At 37.6% G+C, this 14383-nt stretch overlaps 1 protein-coding gene across 2 annotated transcripts; it reads left to right on the top strand.

The window, feature by feature from the left end:
- The first annotated feature begins 3409 nt into the window (after positions 1 to 3409).
- Positions 3410 to 14057, top strand: STEAP1 (STEAP family member 1). 2 transcript variants are annotated; one of them, XM_023226675.2, is made up of 6 exons: positions 3738 to 3791; positions 9033 to 9147; positions 10136 to 10591; positions 11184 to 11348; positions 12207 to 12344; positions 13705 to 14057. In XM_023226675.2, exons 2-6 carry the CDS (start codon positions 9064 to 9066, stop codon positions 13960 to 13962), a joined length of 1101 nt encoding a protein of 366 aa, XP_023082443.1. In that variant the 5' UTR covers positions 3738 to 3791; positions 9033 to 9063; the 3' UTR covers positions 13963 to 14057. The 2 variants fall into 2 exon arrangements, with proteins under 2 accessions (XP_023082444.1, XP_023082443.1); XM_023226676.3 differs by lacking the exon at positions 12207 to 12344 and having other exon boundaries at positions 3410 to 3791; positions 10079 to 10591; positions 13705 to 14055.
- Positions 14058 to 14383: the final 326 nt, after the last annotated feature.

Raw genomic sequence — 14383 nt, 5'->3', positions numbered from 1 at the left:
CATTGGAGCCTAGGGCTAAAGTTACATTCCACAAGCATTTACTTTGAGTCTCTTCCATCAACCTCTAATTTACAAGAGATGCAAAGATAAAAATGGCAAAGTCTCTGCTCTTTTAGAGCTCACATTTTAATGAGGGAAATACAAACACATATAAAAATCTCTAATATGGATAGACTCTGAAAAGTGCTATAATATTAGATCAAACAAGGTAGAGTATGAGCTAAGCTATTATAACAAAGAGAACCAAGATAGAGAGGTTTAAAGATAGTTGATTTCACTATCATGGAATGTTTGATATGGACATGTGGGGCAGGGAGAAGTTGCCTAGAATAAGTAATATTATAAAGGTGGTAAAATGTGTCCTTGTGGTCCTAACCTTTCTTTTTTCCCTAAGGTATAACCCCTTCATAACCTTCTAGTATAAGTGTTCGATATCCTGATATTTCTTTCTCCATGCCAGAATGTACTTTCAGAAAAAGCTGAAACATTCTTTACAGTAGGATATAAATAACTGATAAGGCTTAATATGGTACCATTGCCAGGAACTTTAGTCATTTCATAGATCACTACATATTTACAGCCAATAGAATATATCACAGCATTTTGAACATCATTTAGCAGTACTCAGGCAGAGATCTGTGAGCTTTGAAATGAAGCGCCTACTCATTCAACCTACCTGAAAATATGTTTACTGTTGCCTGTCTTGGTGAAAGAGCAATAAGTGACTTTGAGTTTGGGAGAAAGAATTGAGAAGAATAGTTAAAACTTCCAGTCCCAAGAGCAGACCTTCCCTCTACCCCCAACCACTTCTAAATGCAGACACTAGGGACAAACTGACCGCATACTTTGAAGATTACAGTAGATCTTGAACTAGTAAAGAGAATGTATCACATGAGGTTAACAGAATCAGAAATTTTGGTCAGTGAAGCTTTATCATGTCTGTCTTAAAACAATCATTTTGACAAAATATTTCTCCTTGAACTCTAGGTAATTTTTGCTGTCGTTTCAAATAAAAGTCTGACCATTCTTCTTTTGTAAAAGGCAGACTTGGAAATAGTGTTGGTCATTATTTGAATCGCTGTCCCCTCAGGAGTTAGTTTGATTTCCAAAGGAAAAAGCTTAACATAATTCTTGTCATTCACTTAAAATTTACTGTCTATTTCTCATTGTGATTCTCTTTAATAGTATGATATTTTTTATTTTATCTCTCACACCGTAGTATTTCATTTACTTTTAAAATGGTCGTCTCATCAGGTTCTAAGATAAGGTTGCTTATTTGTCAGACAAAATTACTCATGGATTCTAAATTATATTTTCTCCATAGCATGTTACTATGAAGTCATCAATTTAGTATTTGACCTCAAATAACACCGAGGTCCACTTTGTTAATACGTGCTCTCACTATAGTTTAAGTTTATTACAGAATATTCTGAAAGATCCAAATTTATTTGTAACTCATGGTTGAATTCCCATTTTAAATCCTCTAGTTTTTTAGAGTCACAGCAAAACTGGCAACTTGCCTTTCAACATTTGCAATAGCACAATGTGGCTTTCCACAAGCCACACTTGTTTTTCGAAGTATGTGCTAAAGAGGCTGACTCAGCATTCTGAGATGCTCTGGCATTGTATTACCCGCCCCCCAACAAACATTTTTTTCTTTATCTCATACCTCAAATTACAGATTATTTGTATGCAAAAATTGCAGATAGTTCATCTATGATACTAACTCCTGGCAACTCAATAAAAGCTTTCTAGTAACATTTTTTTCTTAATCGAATATTGTGTTGCTTTTATAACATCTACAAACTAATTGGTAAATAATCTTACACTTTCAATCATTTTACTTTGGAACATACTCTATTTATTCTCCATGCTAAAATATTAGACAAAAAAAAAAAAAACTCTTATAAGAAGTGCAGAAATAAAATTGCTGAAGTCTAATTATAAAACAAAAATATTTGGGGTTTGATCTTAAATGTTTTAATTAGAAAAGGAAAAGCAGTTTTAAGTGCAGCTTGCTTTATAACCATATTAATATCAACATATATTATTATGTTAACACAATAACTCTTTGCCCTTTTCATATGCAAAATAGATTGTGAAAAAGAGAATGACCTTTGTTCTGCCAAATGTTAAACAATGAAAGCATATCATTTTGTCTGACCATTTAAAACCCATGATCACTTTTAAAACTCAACAATGCTTCGACACAGTTAAAAAGTCTTAATTCTTTGTAGTCTGTGCTACACATACAAAGATTACACAGATTTTTTTTCTAAAACTTAAATTATTTTCTAGTTTCACTAGAAACAACAAGTGTAAGATTCTATTTCCACCACAAGGGGTCAGTCCACGGTAATTTAAACTTCAAAGGGTTTTTTAAAATAATCCATGGAAAGTCAGTGACTACAGAAAATACTTATATCAAAATATGAACAGTCTTCGGTGCCCTAGCAGTTGAATAAAAAACAATCATGGAAAATGTGGTTGAGCGTTTATTTTCCTTTGCGTTTTCTACTCAGCTTAGTCCTGAGAATGTTGTATACCAAATCCCCAGAATTTTGCAATTCATGTCTCAGACACTACCCTGAGGCTGGTTCCAACGGAGAGAAGTAAATTCCCTGCTCAAGTTGTCTTTTTCCAAAACTTTGGAATATTAACAGTTAACTTTACTTTAGGTTTGGAATACTTCGTTGAGCTAGGATATGGGAAGGTGCACTTAAAAGCTGAGGCAAGGAAGGGAGGGACGGAGTAAACATGGGGTTTAAGGTTTTTTTTTCGGCTGGGGAGGAGGGTTTGTGCTATTAAAGGTACACAATTTGAACAATTCAGGGAGCAAGTCACTCTCAGAAAACCAGCTTCAGATTCCTCAAACTGTCAGTCACAGCCATTTCAGGACGGGCTGTTAGGTTTTAAATAAGCAGGCTAGGCTTGGTGGCTCACGCCTGTAGTCCCAGCACTTTGGAAGGCCAAGGCGGGTGGATCACGAGGTCAGGAGTTCAGGACCAGCCTGGCCAAGATGGTGAAACCCCCTCTGTACTAAAAATACAAAAATTAGGCGGGCTCGGTGGCGGGCGCCTGTAATCCCAGCTACTCGGGAGGCTGAGGCAGGAGAATCGCTTGAACCTGGGGCCGGAGGTTGCAATAAGCCGAGATCGCGCCACTGCACTCCAGTCTGGGCGACAGACTGAGACTCCGTCTCAATAAATAAATAAATAAATAAATAAATAAATAAATAAATAAATAAATAAATAAATAAATAAGCTAACGTGTGGGAAGTGTTTGTAAGCTCTAAACGGTCTATCTCAAAGTGTGATCTGGGAATGCTTCCATATCTCATGTGAACTTGTTGGAAATGAGAATCTCAGGCCCCACCCCAGACATACTGAACCGGAGTTTGGTGTTTTATTAAGCCCCCGAGTAAATTCTTATACACGCTAAAGTTTGAGAACCACTGCTCTAGACAAATGCACAACGTTCCTTAGTGAAGATTAAACAAAAGGCGAAGGGTTGGAGGGCGCGGAACGGACCTCAGGGGCAGGGCACAGGGCGTTTGAGAGGAAACGGAGAGGTGGGAGTGCGACTTGGGGAGTCTTAGCCTCCGAGGATGGTCCCGAACCCTGCGGACGCCGGGCGCCAACAGGTGGCGCTGGACGCTCAACTGACAAGTAGGCGGGGCCTGCAGCGGGCGTGGAAGCTCCGCGCTCTGGAGGCTCAGGCGCCGCGTGGGGCCGGCACCTCCGGGCAGCAGCAGCAGCCGAGACTCACGGTCAAGCTACGGCGAGGAGGGGGTGAGTCCCTTGAATCGTTCTCACTAGCCGCTTGCTCCTCGAGTCCGCCCGCGTGTCCCTGCAAGGCTGGGCGCTGGCTTCCAGTCTTGGGAGGGATGTAGCGGGTCGCACGCCTTCTCGGGACCCGGACGGCGGCCCTCCTGGGCGAGCGTTGCTCAATTCTCCCCTTATGCGCGGCTCTGGGACGCGCTGCCTTCCAGCCCAGCTGGGTTGTGGCCGGGCCGGGGATTGAGGGTAGCTAGGGACTCACAGGAAGCCTTTTCGCTAGGGGCTTAAGGTTGTGATAGATTATTAAGTTTGTGCTCAGGTTGGATTTTGATGGCAAGTTTTTTAACGTGGCAAAGCCGCCAGAGTTTGCTGGGCATTGACGAATGATTGGTGCACAGTACTTAAAATCGTGCTACTTCTTGTCTTCGGGTTTCCTGGTAACAGAGGTTTTCATTTTTAGTCCTTAGAACACTGGCCCTACTCTTTCAGGATCTGGGTGGGGTTCAGGTTCCCTCCAAAATAGTCAGTCAAGGCTTTAAATATGTAATTCTGGTCAAATCCACTGGAAGGAGTTTGTAGACAAATTTTTGTACACTTCCAAATTTCTTAACTTTGTTACTTTTGTAAAACACATTTCCCTCCACATCCTGACATGTAATAAAAGGTTATTCATTTAACATGAATGTTAAGCACAGAGAGAAAGCAATGCTTAAAAAGAAAAACAGCACAGTGGAAAAAAAAAAAAAAAAAACTCCACTTAGTTAAATGTAAAACAAGTGTGCGCTTGAAAGTATAAAAGGTTGGAAATGCAATGCAACCCATAGTGTTTTCTAGTCATTGGGCTTCTTCATATTCTCAACTGTGGGACATAAACATGAGTCAGTTGGTCTGTGCCAACATTTAGGAACACCAGGGCAGCCATCCTGGTACAGCAAAACAGCAGTCGCATTAGAAATATGCTTCACTTTTTTAAAAGGGGGTGGAAGAGAACTTTGGGTCGAATTCTGGAGTTCCTAACATTTTAACACTAGGTTGTTTTCTGTTATTTTTCTTTTTATGAAAAGATTTTACTGTAGAACTTAAATTACATTTTGGTTAATGTCTGATGGAAACCAACAAATTTATTTGACTCATAGTTTATTTTCCTGGTTTATGGGCATAGAACTGACTGTGGGCCACCCAGTCAACAAGCTCCCTCACTGTCATGGGCTTTTCCTTGGCTTTGCTCTTGCATGTGGTCTGCTTACCATGCAGACAAATGACTGGGTAACTCTCCAGGGCCACTCTGGTTTTCCACCCAGACTCCGTTTGTAGTGACCAGCAGTCAGCAAACACTGCCAACCTGCTAGCTACCCCAGGACTGGGTCTAGAAGACAGCCCTCAGCCTTTTCCTCTGCTTCCCTTCCCATGCCACTATCTGCCTATAAAACTTTATCCTCCTCTAGGATGCATCGCTCCACCATGCAGTTGCTTGTTGAAATGCCTACCTTCTCTTCTAGACGTCAAGTTTTTCAGAGCAGAGGCTTTATCTCATTTAACTTTGTATTCCTCCTGCCTTACATTGTTGTTCACAATATAGTTAATGAATTCATATTGAATAAATGTAGATGAATTTGTTACCATCCTGCAACTCTCAAAGTTAAAACATCTTCTAAACATAGTGAATTATTTCTTACATTTGATTATAGTAGGTGACACTTCCATTCCTAGCACCTCCCTCCCCGACCCCACAAACTATTATTTTGGTGATATGGTTTGGAGCTGTGTCGCCCTCTCAGATCTCATGTTGAAATGTAACCCCCAGTGCTGGAGCTGGGGTCTAGTGGGAGGTGATTGGACCATGGGAGCAGTTTCTCATGGTTTAACGCCATCCCACCCTTGGTGGCGGTGTCACGTTAGTGCAGGGGTCCCCAACCCCCTGGCTGTAGACTGGTATCAGTGGCCTGTTAGGAACTGGGCTGCACAGCAGGAGGTGAGCAGCAGGCCAGCGAGCATTACTGCCTGAGCTTCACCTCCTGTCAGATGAACGGTGGCATTAGATTCTCATGAAGTGCACGAACCCTACTGCAAACTGCACGTGCAAGGGATCTAGGTTGTGTGCTCCTCACGAGAATCTAACTATTGCCTGATGATCTGAGGTAGAACAGTTTCACCTCGAAACCCTATCCCCCTTCCCCTACTTGGAAAAATTGTCTTCCACGAAACCAGTCTCCGGTGCCAAAAAGGTTGGGGACCACTGCGATAATGTAAGACGCCTGCTCCCACTTCACCTTCCGCCATGACTATAATACCTCTGAGGCCTCCCCTGAAGCAGATGTTGCCATGCTTCCTGTACGGCCTATGGAACCATGAGCCAATTAAATCTCCTTTCTTTATAATAATTACCCAGTCTCAGGTATTTCTTCATCGCAGTGCGAGAACAGCCTGATACACTTGGTTAGGTCACCAAATCACTTGTAATAATGCTTCTTAAGGAGATAGAGTGTCATTTCCTCCAGAGCAGGCATGAGTGTCATTTCTGTTTTTCCTCTTTAATGTTGATCACAGAGTTGGGTTCATAAATACTTGATGACCGGCATATGCTTTACTCAGAATTCTTTTGCATGCCAGTGGTGAACACCCAAATCACACTAACTTAAACAAAAAGAAAAAAGGGAATGTGTTGACTGTCTAACTGAAAAATTCAGGATCTAGTCTCAGGGACTCTAAATACTGAAATACGCCAGCAGGACTCTTCCATGTCTTCCTCCACTTGTTCTGCTTCCATGTTGGCTTTCTTCTTTTCTAATGAAAACATCTTCCTTCTTAGAGCATGGAGAGAAAAGCATGGCAGGCTTATACTGTCCTATCTTAACAACATGTTAAAAGCATCTCATCTCTCTCTTCCACTTCCATATATAAATATCAGAGAATGACCATGGTTTAAGTAGGGTTCTGTGCCATCCCTAAGCCAATCAGGGGAGAATAGGAAACTGATTGCCCAGGTCTGACTCATATACCCACTTCTGTGACCAGGGGATGGGCATTACTATTTTGCGCAACCTCCCAAAATCATATTGGAGGGAGGGAGGGGCATTTCTCCAAATGGAGGAAATGTTTTAAATCAGAAAAGAATGTGGGCAAACTAAAACAACAAATATCTTCATCATAAATGTTCTGTAATTTGGAAATAGATAATATCTGGAAAATATTCCACGAGTACTTCAACAAAGAAAATGCTGGCATATGTAAAAGCAACTCTTTATTCTTTGTTATGGTTAAACCTTTAAAACTTGGAGAATGTTTTAAGAACAGTCATGTCTCTTTATGACAGGATACATTCTGAGAAATTCATTGTAAAGCAGGATTTCATTGTTGAGGAAACATCATAAAGTGTAGTTACATAAACTTAGATGATACCGCCTCCTGCATACTTAGGCTAGTTGGTATAGTCTATTGTTTCTAGGCTACTAATCTGTATAACGTGTTACTGTGCTGAGTACTGTGGGCAGTTGAAACACAGTGGTAAGTATTTGTGTATTTGAACATAGAAAAGATATAGTAAACATACATATATAGTATAAAAGATAAAAAATTATTTATTTTGTACTGGACACTTACTGTTAATGGAACTTGCAGAACTGGAAGTTGCTCTGAGAGAGTCAGTGAGTGAGTAGTGAGTGAATGTGAAGGCCTGGGACATTACTGTACACTACTATAGACTTTATAAATGCTGTACACTTAGGCTACCCTACATTTATGGAAAAATTATTTTCTTTAATAATAAATTAGCTTACTGTAACTTTTTTGCTTTATTAACTTATTTTTTTTACTCTTTTGTAATAACACTTAGCTTAAAACATAGTCACATTGTACAGCCATACAAAATATTTTCTTTGTTTATATACTTATTCTTTAAGCTTCTTTTCTATTTCTAATTTTTTTTTTTCTTTTTAGACTTTTTTGTTGAAACTAAGACACACACACACACACATTAGCCTAGGCCTACCCAGGGTCAGGATCATCAGTATCACTGTCTTCCACCTCTACATCTTGTCCCACTGGAAGGTCTTCAGGGGGAGTAACAGGCATGGAGCTGCCATCTTCTATGGTAACAATGCCTTCTTCTGGAAAACCTCCTGAAGGAACTGCCTAGGGCTGTTTACAGTTAGCTCTTTTTTTGTAAGTAGAAGGAGTATACTTCACAATAATGATAAAAGGTATAGTATTGTAAATAGTAGGCAATAGGAATTTTTTTGCTCCATTATCATCTTATGGGACCACTGTTACATATACAGTCAGTCATTGACCAAAATGTTATGTGACACATCACTGTATTTTAAACTATTCCTGGAAACAGCTTTCCACCTAAAACAGTACTACACGTGTTCTAAAATTCGCAAACATTTGGAATGTTTTCTGTCAATCAAATTGTTGTATATCTAATCTGTTTTTCTCATTGAATTTCATAAAGTATAAATTGAAGATGTGTTCCTCTGGAAATAAATTCAGAACTAATAAAAACAATGAATAATACTGTGACATATGTTTACTTTCCCTAAAAAATGTTACACCAATCCTGGATAAGGATCTGTGAGTTTGCTAAGGAGAAGATTCTTTTATCAAGTGAGAAATTTGAAAAGTTGTTTTCCACAGGGTTGACCAGAAGACTGGGAGCATCGTTAATGAGGCACAACTCACCACTTCCACTGGAAACATACTAGCAATTCACATCTTCACATCTTCACATCTTCACATCTTCCAAACAAAGACCAACCTCTTACTCCAAAAGAAAAGTGGTACTCTGAAAATACTGTTTCAGACTCCAGTGTCAACCCCAAAATTCTGTTAAACATAAATCTTACATCAGCTACCTCCAACCTCCATTGATGACATTATTACTTTCAATATAATGCATTCCTAATTATATTTGCCATTGAAAGGAGTTGGCTTTCCTCCAGATGGAAACCTGAAGTTAAATCTTCCTAAAGTAAAAAGCAACATCTGATCCTTTGTAATCCATACAGGCACCTGGGTTATTCATGGAACAAATAAGTGGATAAAAAAGAGCAGTTACCATTGATAAGAGGGCATTGGTTTGAAACTCTTACAGATTATAATATGAAGTTAAATGTATAAATCAGTCACTATTTGAATTTTTATTGTACTTTATCTGCCACTTTAGTCTTTAAGCAATTTTTTATGTTGTTCCATCAAACATTCACATTTTCATAAGTAGAATAGACATGAAAGTAATTATTTTTATTTTTACAGGTGACTGAAGCCATACTATTTTATAGAATTAATGGAAAGCAGAAAAGACATCACAAACGAAGAAGAACTTTGGAAAATGAAGCCTAGGAGAAATTTAGAAGAAGATGATTATTTGGTAAAATATTAATAATAACAATAATAAATAATAATTTACATCTTTAAACATAATTGAGATGCCATTCTATATCTGCTAGTGTTATGAAAGTGATTTTTCACCCTAGTCTGCTGATATCTGGACTTGTATTATTGTCACTGATACTGTGAAGGACAGAGTAGCATGTGTGAGAGAAATAGTACCTTCACTGATTTTCAGGGACTTAGCTGAATAACCTTGAATAAGTTACTGAAAATCTGGGGTCATGGTTTGTCTATACCATGAAAGCCTTGGATCAGATCATCCCCAAGTCCCTTGCAATTCTTTCTAACAGTCTATAGTTCTAAGTGTAAAAAAAGTCATCAATGCCCATTTAACAGTAATTTTGTAAGCAAGCATTTTTGTCATAGATACAATGGCAGCTTACCAAGAGATCATCTAGTAAATTGACAAATCACTGTATAACCAAATAAATCCACTTTTGGATAAGAATCACTTTTTCCACTTTTGGTTAAACACAGGATTAAGTGTTTCTTACTACATTTTTTGACTGAAAAAGTGGCAGAAAATTTTGGTTCCAAACTCTTCCAAATTATCTCAATGGAAGTTTTAGTGGAAATTATTTATTTAATCTTAGTAATTTTAATAGGGAAAAGTAATTAATAAGTTATAAGCATATACTTTATAAAAGTAACAGTGTGCATAAAATGAAATAATTTCATTTTTCAAGTTAACTGTCTCACCTGTCTGAAGCATATATTTCTTTTGTGCAAAAGACAAAAGTCTTTCAGTGCTACATAGACTATGCTATCTTCAACTAACCAGTATTCAAAAGCAAGATTCTGAATGCCCTTATTTAATGAGAAGCACAATGATTGAGCAATAAGTAATTAGTTCAAGGGATCCCATTGTTTTGTTCAATTTTAAGGTGTTTATTTTCTTTCCTTTATAGCATAAGGACACAGTAGAGACCAGCATGCTAAAAAGACCTGTGCTTTTGCATTTGCACCAAACAGCCCATGCTGATGAATTTGACTGCCCTTCAGAACTTCAGCACACGCAGGAACTCTTTCCACAATGGCACTTGCCAATTAAAATAGCTGCTATTATAGCATCTCTGACTTTTCTTTACACTCTTCTGAGGGAAGTAATTCACCCTTTAGCAACTTCCCATCAACAATATTTTTATAAAATTCCAATCCTGGTCATCAACAAAGTCTTGCCAATGGTTTCCATCACTCTCTTGGCATTGGTTTACCTGCCAGGTGTGATAGCAGCAATAGTCCAACTTCATAATGGAACCAAGTATAAGAAGTTTCCACATTGGTTGGATAAGTGGATGTTAACAAGAAAGCAGTTTGGGCTTCTCAGTTTCTTTTTTGCTGTACTGCATGCAATTTATAGTCTGTCTTACCCAATGAGGCGATCCTACAGATACAAGTTGCTAAACTGGGCATATCAACAGGTAAGATGACAATGTTGACACTGTTACTAATAAAAAGTCTAAGTCACCTAACAAATTAATCATTTCTCATTGTAATATCAATACCCCAACCCTGTTGAATCTCTGTGTTGAAAAGTCATCTATTTTAAAATTTTTATTATAATTTCACTAGGGCTTGGTTGTCAGACTGTTTTATATAGAGAAATGTTTTTTAAACTGAAAATAAGGTACAGCTTTAGCAACATAAGAAACATTTTGTTCATGGACAAGGCCACATTCCAAACTTCTACCACCCTCACAAGATTACTTTTTAATACTATTGTTCTTCTCCTTGTTTACCACATGTGCATGCACATTGCAGTTCTATTCAAGTAAACCGTCAAGTAATTATTAGAAAATTAATAGATTATGGCAATATTGCATTCAAGAAAAAAATGATAGCTCCTATGTCATTTGTCTTAGAGGAGTGCAAAATAAAAGAAAGAAAAAGTCATAAATTTGTGGAGACCTGTTATCAGGGCTTCATAGTAGACACAGGGAAGAGTGTAGGAGATTCACATTCAGAAAATAACTGTTGTTTGCATTTCTTTTTTCTTTATTTACCTTCTGGTAGGTCCAACAAAATAAAGAAGATGCCTGGATTGAGCATGATGTTTGGAGAATGGAGATTTATGTGTCTCTGGGAATTGTGGGACTGGCAATACTGGCTCTGTTGGCTGTGACATCAATTCCATCTGTGAGTGACTCTTTGACATGGAGAGAATTTCATTATATTCAGGTAAATAATATATAAAATAACCCTAAGAGGTGAATCTTCTTTTTGTGCTTATAATATCGAATATGTTGACTTTATCCCATAAAAAATAACAAATGTTTTTCAATAGCAAAGATCTTGTACTTGTTCCAATTAGTAATGTGCTCTCCTGTTGTTTTCCCTATTGCTTCAATTAGGACAAATGTTTCCTAGACATAAGTAAAAGGCATTAAAATATTCTCTTTTTTTTTTTTTTTTGTTTGAGATGAAGTCTTGCTCTGTTGCCCATGCTGGAATACAGTGGCACGATCTCGGCTCAGAACCTCCTGGGTGCAGGCGATTCTCCTGCCTCAGCCTCCTGAGTAGCTGGGATTACAGGCACCCATCACTATGCCCAGCTAATTTTTGTATTTTTAGTAGAGACAGGGTTTCCCCATGTTGGCCAGGCTGGTCTCGATCTCCTGACCTCAAATGATCCTCCCACCTCGGCCTCCCAAAGTGCTGGGATGACAGTCGTGAGCCACCATGCTCAGCCTGCTCATTCTAATATTTGAAACTTGTTAGACAATTTGCTACCCATCTAATGTGACATTTTAGGAATCCAATATGCATGGTTTATTAGTTCTTTAAAAATAAAAATATTCTTTTACTTGTCACCTGAATTTAGTAATGCCTTTTATGTTACACAACTTAGCACTTTCCAGAAACAAAAACTCTCCTTGAAATAATAGAGTTTTATCTACCAAAGACATTCTAGTATCTCATTTCAATGGCTGCTTTTTCCAGCTTACATTTTATATAGCTTACTCGCTTGAAGTTTCTAAATATTCTTGGAATTTTAAAACTATCTCAGATTTACTGAAGTTTATCTTCTGGTGGTAGATTATCCATAAAAAGAGTGATGTACCAGAATTCACTCAGGGATCCTTGTGTGACAAGGTTCAAAGGACTAAATTTAATTCAGTCATAAACACTGCCAGTTACCTTTTATGGGTAGACATCTTTGGAAATTTCCACAAGGTCAGACATTCCCAACTATCCCTTCTACACGTCCACACGTATACTCCAACACTTTATTAGGCATCTGATTAGGCTGGAAAGTATGCCTCCATCTGAATGATTCCAGTGTGGCTTAGAGTTGGCACCACATTCTCACAGAGTTTCCTAATTTTGTAGGTTCAGCCTGATAGCCATTGGATTTTTCTGGTCCTCATTAAATAGCTTTCTTCATACATTGCTCTGCCTGTTACACATATGATGAACACTGCTTTTTAGACTTAGGAATTTAAGACTGCATCTTGACAACTGAGCCTATTCTACTATATGCACAATACCTAGCCCATAATAAGTATACAATACACTTTTGGTAAAATTAATTTTCAACCAATGACATGTGTTTTTCAACTAGTTACCTAGAAATGTTTCATTTAAAATCTGAAAACTGGTTACACTACAAGTTACCTTGGAGATTCATATCTGAAAACATAAACTTAGCTATTTGATGGTATTCATTGGGACTTAAGAATGTGCCTGAATAATTGTGAGTTAGATTTGTTCTGGCAGGCTAATGACCATTTCCAGTAAAGTGAATAGAGGTCAGAAGTCATATAAAAGAGCTGTTGTCAGAACACTGTTAAAATTACATAGGTGAACAACTATTTGTAAGCAACTTTATCTCCGTAGTGACAAAGCATCCCAATGCAAGCTGAAATGTTTCATCACATCTCTGGATCTCTCTATTTTGTGCAGACATTGAAAAAATTGTTCATATATTTCCATGTTATCAGAATATTTGATTTCTTAAAAACATAGGCCAAGTTCATTCACTTCATTATTCATTTATCAAAATCAGAGTGAATCACATTAGTCGCCTTCACAATTGATAAAGATCACTGAAGTCAAATTGATTTTTGCTATAATCTTCAGTCAGTCTACCTATATTTAATTGAGCATCTAAAATGTGCAAATCATTGTGTTGATTCCGCAGGGATCCTGTTATAAGTAAGACTCAGTCCTGATTTTAGGTGTCTTGTGATAGCAGAATTAAGACAAATACACAAGGGACAAAGCACAAAAAGTAAATATCATAAGGGGATGTGCAAAATGGTGGAGAAAGAGTAGACAGAGTTTTTGATCACCTTTCAAAGAAAGGCTGTGAATTTTGTTCACTTAGATAGCCTGGAGACAAGAAATTACCCAAAAGTAAGGTGAGGAGGACAGGCAAAAAAAGTAGAAAGATGTGAATGGACATTGTTGAGAAATGTGATAGGAAAACAATCATAGATAAAGGATTTCCAAGCAACAGAGCATATCCAGATGAGGTAGGATGGGATAAGCTCTTATTGAACCAATCTTCACCAATTTTGTTTTTCTTTTGCAGAGCAAGCTAGGAATTGTTTCCCTTCTACTGGGCACAATACACGCACTGATTTTTGCCTGGAATAAGTGGATAGATATAAAACAATTTGTATGGTATACACCTCCAACTTTTATGATAGCTGTTTTCCTTCCAATAGTTGTCCTGATATTTAAAAGCATACTATTCCTGCCATGCTTGAGGAAGAAGATACTGAAGATTAGACATGGTTGGGAAGACGTCACCAAAATTAACAATATGGAGATATCTTCCCAGTTGTAGAATTACTGTTTACACACATTTTTATTCAATATTGTTATATTTTATCACCAACATTTCAAGTTTGTATTTGTTAATAAAATGATTATTCAAGGATCTTGATGTTTCTCTTTTTATATGTGTGATGAGTTTGAAATATGTGTATTTCCTTGCAGATTTGATTCAAAGCAAAAACAATCTTTTAATACGAATCTCTTGCTCTTTCTCTGTGATAAGAGTAAGGATGACAAAAAAATTATGTCTGATTTGTCAGATTATATAGCATTATAAATAATCAAGGGCTTTGAAATACCACTTGTTGCTACCCATTATACAGGTATCATTAGCTCTGAAAAGTTTATTTGATCCGAATCTACAACAAAAGCATAATAAGCATTTATTTACTATTGTTAAAGAACTTTCCTTTCTCTGTACCCAGGTTTTA

Source organism: Piliocolobus tephrosceles, chromosome 8 (genome assembly GCF_002776525.5).
Source record: "Piliocolobus tephrosceles isolate RC106 chromosome 8, ASM277652v3, whole genome shotgun sequence".
In the NCBI taxonomy this organism is placed as follows: domain Eukaryota; kingdom Metazoa; phylum Chordata; class Mammalia; order Primates; family Cercopithecidae; genus Piliocolobus; species Piliocolobus tephrosceles.
Note: the sequence above shows the minus strand (reverse complement) of the source record. Positions and strands in the feature narration are given on the sequence as shown.